At 36.1% G+C, this 10,351-nt stretch overlaps 1 protein-coding gene across 6 annotated transcripts; it reads left to right on the forward strand.

Annotated features, from left to right (window-relative positions):
* Positions 1-1,689: 1,689 nt before the first annotated feature.
* Positions 1,690-9,983, forward strand: LOC149230210 (uncharacterized). Of its 6 annotated transcripts, XM_089378907.1 has the most exons (9): positions 1,690-2,096; positions 4,676-4,823; positions 4,957-5,057; positions 7,260-7,439; positions 7,552-7,746; positions 7,872-8,029; positions 8,155-8,371; positions 8,518-9,363; positions 9,795-9,983. In XM_089378907.1, exons 1-8 carry the CDS (start codon positions 1,863-1,865, stop codon positions 9,319-9,321), a joined length of 2,037 nt encoding a protein of 678 aa, XP_089235033.1. In that variant the 5' UTR covers positions 1,690-1,862; the 3' UTR covers positions 9,322-9,363; positions 9,795-9,983. The 6 variants fall into 6 exon arrangements, with proteins under 6 accessions (XP_089235033.1, XP_089235032.1, XP_089235034.1 ...); XM_089378906.1 differs by lacking the exon at positions 9,795-9,983 and having other exon boundaries at positions 8,518-9,713; XM_089378908.1 differs by lacking the exon at positions 9,795-9,983 and having other exon boundaries at positions 8,527-9,707.
* Positions 9,984-10,351: the final 368 nt, after the last annotated feature.

A 10,351-nucleotide genomic window follows, 5' to 3' on the forward strand; every position in this document is an offset into this window, starting at 1 on the left:
ATATTTTCTAAAATATTACATATCAATAAACATTGAAAGAATTACAAATATTCTCATACATTGAATTAGAAAGCAACTATTAATGGAATAAAAATTCTCTAATCTTTCCTCTTTATATATGTTTCATGTTAAAACCTTTTAGCGTATTTAAATCTTTTATAAAGATTTGATCCCTCTTGGAGTTTGATAGAGCTAGAGTTAACATGGATCTAGGCTGGTAGAATATATATGTATTTCACATTCAAATATTTTATTTATAATTCACTTTCTCTACATTAAAATGTTAAAAATGATTTTTTTCCCTATATGCATACACTTAATTATTTTTATTATTAATATTTTATAAAATATTACATATCAAATCCATATTAAGCATTGAAAAAATTACAAATATACTTTATACATTGAATTAGAAAACAACTATTAATTGAATAAGAATTCTCTCAATCTAATACGTGGAAACTGAACTTAGAATGAATTACACATAATGTAATATAAATAATACTATTTCTGGCCATCTCCATATTAAACAATGAAGAAATTACATTTCTAAGAAGTAAAATATTTTTTTTTTACTCATCTCCATATTAAGTAGTGAAAAAATTACATTTCTTCCTCATACTAAAAGGTATTTTTTTAATGCTTTCCATTACTTTATATCTCTATATAAATTTAAGTAAAATTAAGGTGCAAATTGAAGTATTTTAATGGAGTCGGACATTAATTTCTTTTGTCACTACTATTTTTAATTTGTTAATTTAAATTATTATTTTACTATTTTTAAATGTAAATTTATTGACAACATTTCTTCCATACTCTCCTCAATAGAGTAAACGTTTTGATGGTTATTATGGATTGATGCATATTGGTGTTTGCTAGCTAGTTAATTTATATGGCTACCTTAGTATATGTATTTTTTTTTAAACATAGTGAAAACTTATCAAAGTCAATTGTCAAAGCAACAATGAGACATCCATCTCTATCTGCGATTTGCAAATGTACGCTGGTTCATCACTATTATTCAAGGAAAACAACGTCACTTAGAATTATTTGCCGTGGTTCATACAGGGTAAGCCGTCACCTTTACCCTCTAAGTTTGGGCCATTAACCTAGTTCCTTAGATATAAAGTAAATAAACTCTTAACCAAATAAAAATAATTTTAGAACATGCTCATGCCTAAACCTTTATTGAAATTTAATTTTTAATTTAAAATTTAAAAATATATAATGAATAATTAAGTTTAATATGGTTAAATCAATAAGTAATTAGTGTTTTTGTTAAATATTATTCATAAAGTTTTAAAAAAGAATTAAACCATTCATAAGAGGTAAGTCCTCGCTCTTGCTCTCTAAGTCTTGCGCCATTAACCTATTTCTTTAGATATAAAGGAAATAAACTCTTAACCAAATAAAATAATTTTAGAACATGCTCATGCCTAAACCTTTATTGAAATTTAATTTTTAATTTAAAAATATATAATGAATAATTAAATTTAATACGGTTAAATCAACAAGTAATTAGTGTTTTGTTAAACATTATTCATAAATTTTAAAAGAGAATTAAACCATTTCAGATAAATGCAATTTTTTAAAAATTCCTAGGTAATTATTTTAAATTATTTAAGTCATTAAAAAACAATTTTCGTACACAATACCATTCAAAAAATGGTCCACATCCATCCAATTTTCCTTTCATCCGCGCAAACCCATCTTATTATCATGAGGTTAGGGTAAGGAAAGTGTATTATTTCGCTAAAATTCTGGCATATCGATTCTCATTCCGAATTCATTCCGCTCGAGGTTGTTCCTTCCTTCCGCTAAATTCGAAGCGTGCAATTCTTGTAGAATTGAAGGTCTTTGCAATGAGAGCGGAGAATGGGAATGGGCGAGGGGCCAATTCGTTGCCTAGCGCTCTGATGTGTCCGTATGAATGGGAAGATCCCGCTTTTCGAAGGTCTGGACGTTTGCCAAATCTCAGATACGGAGATCAGCTCAGGGCCATTTGGGTATCTCGGTATGAATTCAACAGCGACAAAGATATCTCAGATATCATGCAACGCTCCGCACAGGCAGGCTTCAATACTGTTTTCTTTCAGGTTGGTCGTTTAGTCTAATTCAAATTCCTCTCGTTTTCGATGAAAAAACTTGGGTTGCGTTTGATTAAGAGATGTTAGATTACAGCTTTTATTGCGTCATAGATGTGTTGTTATTTTGTTCAAAGAGTCGCCTCTGATAATAAATGGCCTTCGAATCGAATTGGGTGTCCAGCAGCACTCAAATAAATTGCTAATGCTATGTAATGCATGGTACAAATGTATAAACAGAATTCTCATTTAGGCACATGCTGATTCATTCATTTTTTCCAATTTGCAGCATTATACAATGCATAAAATCAAACGATTCCACAGCTATACATATGAGTTTGCACCATTAAGCATTCGGTTACTCAACAGTTCATGATCACATTCATTATCATCATGAATATTCACAAACCATGTCATGCTCAGAATAGTGAGATTTAAATAACAGCAATACAAGAGTGATATGAGTACTTATCTGTATTCAGAAGTCTGTTTAAGACACTGGTTGCGTAAGAGAGGCTCACTTCATTGTTATAGGCACCTGCTGTGGATGCCAACCCTAAACTAGAATATGAGTCTAAATGGTGAAGGAGCAGCTACAGGGTCTAAATCCACTCAACCTAACCCCCAGTGCTCATGACTCGGCCAAATCTAGACACCAACCACTAATCTCCTCCACGGAGTATCTCCACGCATCTCAACCAGAAGTCAGTTAGCAATAGACCTCTTCCTCTCAACCATTCATAACACCAGCTCTGGAATTTCCCTTCTCTTCAACTGAGTCCATCAGGAAATCCATCCTAGCAAGTGCAACAATGCAGACAAGAATATTCCCAGTCACTGCATTACCTCTAGGAGATCTGGATAGCAGTGTTTGGCTCAAAATTAGTCAATTCTTAGGACAGACAAGGGTTTTCAGGTTCCTATCTTTCCACAGTCTCTCTACTCACTGCAGCCATGGAATCTCTGTCACAACCAGACAGTGCTGTCTCAAACCATCCACATAACTCTCTGGTTCACTATGGGCTCACACCTACTGGCAAACTCATGTGTTCACGGACTAGGTTGCGGGTAGTTGCAGACATGGGAGACCATTCCCCATTGTATGGAAGAATGGAAGAAGGGTGGAAGAAGAGACTTACTCCCTTTAAAATCATCTCTTAACTAACTTAACCTTGACGGATATGCGTCCTCATCAAAGTTGATAAGCGATTTGGTTTGGACACATATAGCAAGATCGATAGTTCTTAAATTGATACATGGCAAGAGAATCTTTCCCATGGACTCATTTCTCTTCCTCTGTTGTGAACTGACAGCCCCTCGTGCTCCTAGCAGCCATCTTGGACATTTTCATTATATTCATATTCATTTTACAATACATTTATCCACCATGGTGACATCACCACATGGTGTCCATGGGAACATAAGAAAAACATGCAGCAAAGTCAATGTCTCGGACTTGGCCCAAGCTGCCTATCATGTCACAGTCTTTGTTCAAGCTGTTCAGCATGTCGAAATCTATGTTTACACTTATAATGATTTTTTAATTGTGCCTTGGCCTTGGGCTCTGTACTAGGAATATGTACTTGAGGAACATTGATTACAATATGGTGCTATCAACAGAAGGTCCCATATCCTAACACCCCTCTTGACATCCAAATATACAAATTATTTCAAATTGATGACATATAATCCAAGGTGGCAGGATGGTGTACCACAGCAGAGAGCAGGAAATGCGATATATGTTTTGATCTCTTATTTCTTATTCAGATTTGATTCTTTGGTTTATATTTGTAAATAACCCAACAATTTGAAATTAAGGTTAGTACAGAGATTGCAGGAGACAGTCAAGAGCTTGGGGTCGAGGGTCAGGTAGCAATTGTGTTTTCATTATTCACTATGAACAAAGATCCTCGGGAAAGATTAAAAAAAAAGCACTTTAGTTATAGATGATGACCCTGAATTAGAGATATTTATGTTTTTTGATTTATAGAGGTATGTCGCCAGTCCGGCCATTTGATCACTATGAACAAAGATCCTCGCGAAATATTAAAAAAAGAAGCACTTTAGTTATAGATGATGAGCCCAAATTAAAGATATTTATGTTTTTTGATTTATAGATGTATGTCGCCAGTCCGGCCATTTGATCACCACACCTGTCTTTGACTACCTCTCCTGTCTTTGACTGTAAGATTGTATACCAATGTCGCAGACAGCAGCATTGGGATAAAATTGGCCAGGCTCTGGAAAACCAAAAAATCATAAAAATAGAGAAAATATCAGTAAAAATTTGCAAACATCGGCTGGGCCAAAAAATTGCAATTTCAGGATTTTTTGCGATAAAATTGGGATGTTTGCAACACTGTTGTATACAGGCTCCAGCGGGGTTGTGTTCTATTATGACTCTGTAACTGCCACTTATAAGTTTATAGATGCAGCAAATTGGTTGTATTTTGCCACCGGATCAATTCCACATTGTAATTATGAAAGTTACAGGTCCAAACACCAATGGCACATATGTTACCTGTCTGCAAAAGGTTGGGTCAGCGTCATTTAGAGAGTTTAGCTAACTGTGGGCTCTCTTTTTTTTTAAGGTCAGGGGCAATGGGACTGTATACTACCCTTCTAATTTGGAGCCATGGTCTGAAACCTATGGATGGAAAAGCCCGGGCTTTGATCCTTTGAAGCATGCCATTGAAGAAGCCCATTCTCAAAATATGGCTCTACATGCTTGGGTCAATGGTAAATGTTTTCAGTTTTTTGCATTGATTTTGCATTGTCTTCATTTCAGTCCACACAAGTGTGTAGAAATGTGAATTTTCTTTTTTCAGACTTGAAGTATGAGACAGTAAAGCATCTCAGAAATTTGTTACAGTGATGCCCATGTGGAGAGGTTCACATCCTCCCACACATGAGTTACATATGTATTGTAGTCATCCAGAATGGAGCTGGTATGATCGTTATGGCAATCGCCAGGTAATAATTTTATTTCATCCCTCTACTACTGCTTTTTTCAAACATGGTGTCTTTTGGCTTTAGGAAATATGAAATTGGGGCCGCTTATTCTATAACAGTTACTTGATATTTACCTCCAGCTGCACAACTCGAATCTTTCCTGCATGATAAAAAACCGGACATGTCACATATAGTTGGATTTATTGTTCTTTAAACATACTGTCTTGTTTCATTTTAGAAATGTTTATAAAACCATAAGAAACTATCTGATAACGGTAATATGGGCATCAGCATTGATTCGAATATGTATTTTTTGTTGTAGGTTCCAAGGAATTTCTAAAGAGGATCATATTTTGGAATAAAGCTCTGTAAAATTGATGCCATGTTTGCCTCCCTTTGTAATATGGGCATCAGCATTGATTTGAATATGTATTTTTTGTTATAGGTTCCAAGGAATTTCTAAATAGGATCATATTTTGGAATAAAGCTCTGTAAAATTGATGCCATGTTTACCTCCCTTTAAAAGTTAAGGAGACATGATTTCAGTAAAGCATATTTCTCTCTCCAAATGGCCTGTATTAGACACTTTATCCCACAGAAAAAATCCATAATTTTATTACAATAAACAAAATTACATTCCTCATATTCTTGTCAGCATGTCTCGATATTTTCATCAGAGTCCAATTAACAAGCATCCAAAATACCTCTATACATATAATCCCTCCCCATCAATGGCAACCTGATCAATCATCATACAGGTCTGTCAGAGACTTTCCTAAAAGAAACTATCCACAAAGATTCCTAGAATGATTCAATAAACATTCCCAAAATCAACCTTAGTATCAGTCTTATGAAAGGCTGCAATAAACTGTTCACGTATGTCCAGTGCTCACATTGGTGAGCTTCTAAAACATCAAACAAAATAATATTTTACTACATCTGAAAATCATAATACAGTCTTTCTTAACCCAAATACCACATAAAAATCAGAAAAAAAGGAAGATGGTCAGGAAAAAAGGACTGTCCATTCGCAGATTTGCAAATATGCCATTGACCAGCATCCAAACAATAGACCAACCTTGGGTAATTCATCCACCAATTTATTTTGTTTACTTTATACATGATGAAATAAATATGATTAAAGCTAGCAGCGATATTTTGAATTTCTTTGAAGATGGGTCTCAACAAAATGTTTTTAGCAAGCATAAAACCCCACATCCAGTTAATCACCACCAAGGAATCCCCAAAGATTTGAAGTTATAATAACACCCTTTTCATTTGCTAGCACAAGATTAAGCTTTAATACCATAAGTTCTGCAAATTTGTTTGAACTGTTGAACCCCTTCCAAGACCGGTTTAAACTTCAATATATGGGAGTCCCTCAGGAACAGAACACCACCTGCTCCGCTAACCTGAGGTTCATCTTGAGCAGCGCCATCAAAAGAAGCCCATGCTCGTGATCCATCCACCCCTTCCATGTTAATTTGTCTTGGAGGCTTTTCTTTCTTTATATGTGTAAAACAACTAAGGATATTCAAGTTTTGTGATGGATATTGAATGACTGGAATCATCTTTCCCTTGAACAAACTAGCATTTTTAGCGAGCCATATGCCCCACGCAATGATAATTGGCAGAGCTTTGTATCTCTTAAGATTTTTATTCTCACACCGATTATTTAAACATCCTTCTAATGAGAGACCCTTCCGAACATCTTTCAGCCCTGTAAGAGACTCCACCTCTCTCTGAACCTGAACTGTAAGAGACTCCACCTCTCTCTGAACCTGAACTGTAAGAGACTCCACCTCTCTCATCCTTAAAATACACCTCTCTCTGAACCTGAACTGTAAGAGACTCCACCTCTCTCATCCTTAGAATCTTTTATTTGAACATGGCTAGACTGCAATGAAGACATATACTTATGCCACACAATAGGATCTTCATCTTGTAAACCAATCACCTCAGCCGACTTCCACTCTTGCCTCCAGATTGAAGAAAGATCTGGATTTGCCGCCTGGTTAAGATCAAAGCCTCTATGGTACACTTGAAGAAGTCAGCTAAAGGAATTAGCCTTAAATTGAGGAATTCACAGAAGACTTTTGACCCCATACAGATAAAATTCTCATTTTGACCAAGATTTCCAAGTCACTTATAAGTTATTAGGTATTACTAGTTAGTTTGTTAAAAATAATTGTTTTACTGAAAATGGTATCATTCTTATTGCAGCCTTTGAATAGTGGATTTTATGTTAGCATAAATCCCTGCCTACCACAAGCAAGAAAGCATCTGGTGGAAGTGTGTAGAGAAATTGTTTCCCAATATGAGATAGATGGGCTGCACTTGGATTATATTCGGTTTCCAAATGAAAAGCCAGTTATCAATGGCGAGGAGTATACCCGTGACAAGGTGTACTAACATAAGTTCAAGATACCCATTCCCTATATTGGTACTTCTGATATATTTTATATTAGTTTCCTGACCAGGGTTTTGGCAATTTGTCTTTTTGTTAAGGTCACAGAAGACTTTAGAGATCTTTAATCAAGAGACTGGAAGTAGTCCAGAGAAGAGTCCAAAGCTTTGGGATCAGTGGAGGTGTAATTGTGTCACTGCATTGTTACGGGATATACGTCGAACAGTGAAGTCACTTAGGCCACAGATTGTTCTCACTGCTGCTGTAGGCGCCGAGAGAAAGCAGGCATTGAGTAAATTTCAAGTTTGTATCAAATCTTAGATTTTCATATATTTTCCTCATCAGTTCATTTGGTTTTGTTGCGAGTATATGCGTTATTGTTTGCATTTTGTATTAGTTTGTGTTATTCCTTGTTTTGACTTTTGTAGGATGTCGAACAGTGGTGGAAAGATAGGTTACTAGATGCCGTTGTGCCTATGAATTATACAGATTGTCAAAGAACTTTCAGATTTCGAGTGGAGCACGAGTGGAAACAGGATGGCATGACAACAGTCAAGGACAGTTTATTTCCAAGGAAGCATCTTAGGTATATTTTGTGTTATTCTTATTAAAGTGTAAGTGATAATATTGTACTATAGCATCTCAAAAACACAGGCTAGTAGCCTCAACTGTAGTTGGATTGGTGAAGTGTGTCCAAATGCCCATGTACAGAGAGAAGATAAACAGGAGAAAACTTCTTCAAAGTGAATCTCTCAAGCTGACAAGTGAAAATGATTTAATGGAATGGTCTCGTCCTCCTGAGCCTGCAGTAATCATGGGTACCAGTGTAGAATTTGGGGATAGTCAACTTCACCAGAAGCAAATTTCTCTAGCATTGCAACGATTTGGTCATTTCTCAGTGTTCTGTTTTTCTAACCTATTTAGCACCGTAAGTCGCTACTATGAATGTGCTTCCAAGTTTCTTTAAGTACTTGAATCATGATACGGTGATATATTATTTTTTATTGCTAAGAAGGGCATGGGCTATGAAAATGACATTTATATTTTCATCGAATTTTCTAACTATATTTTTAGCTCTGGCAGTCAAAACAGTGTAGTTCACAGACTCCCGAAATGTTGCTACCTTTCCTGAAAGTTTTGGCAGATGCTTCCCAGTTTGTATCCAAGTCAAGGGGTCTCCTTCATAGACATCCATTTCAGTCTCGCGACATTCAGGGACATCCTGAAGAATCTTTCCCTTACGATCAACTACACTTCTATGATCATGTGCCTCCAGAGCTTATGTTTGAACCTTCAAAAGATAGAAATATTAATATCCATGCAGAGGGTGGATTTCGAAAAAGGATGTTTACAGTCTTTACCAACAGGGACCCAGCCAAATTACGGAGGACACATCGAAGGAGTCTTCGAGCTAAGCTACAGAGGGAAGGGCATAACTTAGATGAAGTTTTGAAGAGTACGGTGCTTGTGAAGGCTGTCACTAGACAGGCAGCATTAAAAAATAGAGAAAACAAGGATATCCATATGCCCAGGATGAATTGGGAGGCTGTCAAAATGTCAGAAGCAACTGCTTGGGAAGAGAGCAAGCCGTGTTCTTCAGAAAATGAAGGCACAAAAACAGATATGCGTATGAGTAGAGTTCAGTTATCATCTAAAAGGTGGGTTGAAATGTCCATGGCACATGCAAAGCTGAAGCTAGTTTCAGATAACCTAAGAGTAAGCAGGGCCCAGTTTAATTCCAAGAACGGGAAACCATTTGGCTGTATTTCATGTTCATGGCAGTGCTCATTTTCCAACATTAGTGTTAATCTTGTAGCTGGTTTAGGAGGACTGGCCAAAATGATGAAGTGTTGCATTATTAAGTGGATGGAAAGTTGAAAGCAATGGCAAATTTGAGTTCAACTTGTCACCATACCAGAGGTGAATGTTGGAAGGGTAACTGGGTTCTGCAGAGTTTCCATGTAAATGATTTCTTGTTTGCTAAGTTAGGCTTTGTAATTATTTGAAACTTCTTTTTATAAGAAAAACAATTTATAATGATATGCAGGGTGCATTCTTCCTAGGTACAGGAATGTACACCTAAATACTCATAGATAACCTGTCTTGGAATGTGCACCTAGACTAACCTTCCAAAACTCAAAGCACCAGTTTAAAACATCAATTTTTCACAACTTTTCAAAGAAAATATGAGAAAAACCATTTCGATGTTGCATCAAGGTTATTTTTTGGTCGATTTCAATCTTGATGGAGGGGCAGTTATGGTTCTGTGATGAGAGATTCATGTAGTCTGAAGCATCTCTCGTTTCTTTTTCTTTGATTTTCTTTTATCCCAACGTATCTTTTACTTGCAGGGCCCAGATCTGATTGCTCCAAAGCTTGGCTGTCTCTCCATTGGATCTGGAAGCCTTTCTTCACTTGTCTTGTTAGAAGGGGCTGATTTCTCTTTTCCAACTGTTCTGACATCTCCCCCATCAGACAGTGAGGTGAGGTTATTTTGCAAATTGCCGTGGTGGACAGTTTGTCCCAACAGATCTATTGAAATAAACTGAAATGTATATCATGAAAAGTTAATTCTTTTAGATTCCAGATCTGTTATTACTTATTTTTGTTGTTTATGCATGCAAGATATAAAATGTGGGAAATAGAGAACAATAAAATACAAACACACACAATCACAATCAACATCGAGATATGATCTTGTAAACTCTTTCGGGAGAAAACCCAGCTGAAAAGGCGAGGCTGCTTTGCTTTTTTTTTGTCTGTGATGCAAATAATGCAAATATGAAGGAGAAGACATTCTCTACAGAGTTACTTGAGACCTATGGCTGATGGGCTACTATAAAATACAAATCCCCTTTATTTTTCTCTCTCTCTATCCACTCTTAGCTATTCTGCGCTACTATGAAAC

This window comes from Pinus tabuliformis, chromosome J, assembly GCF_031772625.1.
Source record: "Pinus tabuliformis cultivar Carrire ecotype Pingquan chromosome J, CPIR1, whole genome shotgun sequence".
NCBI lineage: Eukaryota > Viridiplantae > Streptophyta > Pinopsida > Pinales > Pinaceae > Pinus > Pinus tabuliformis.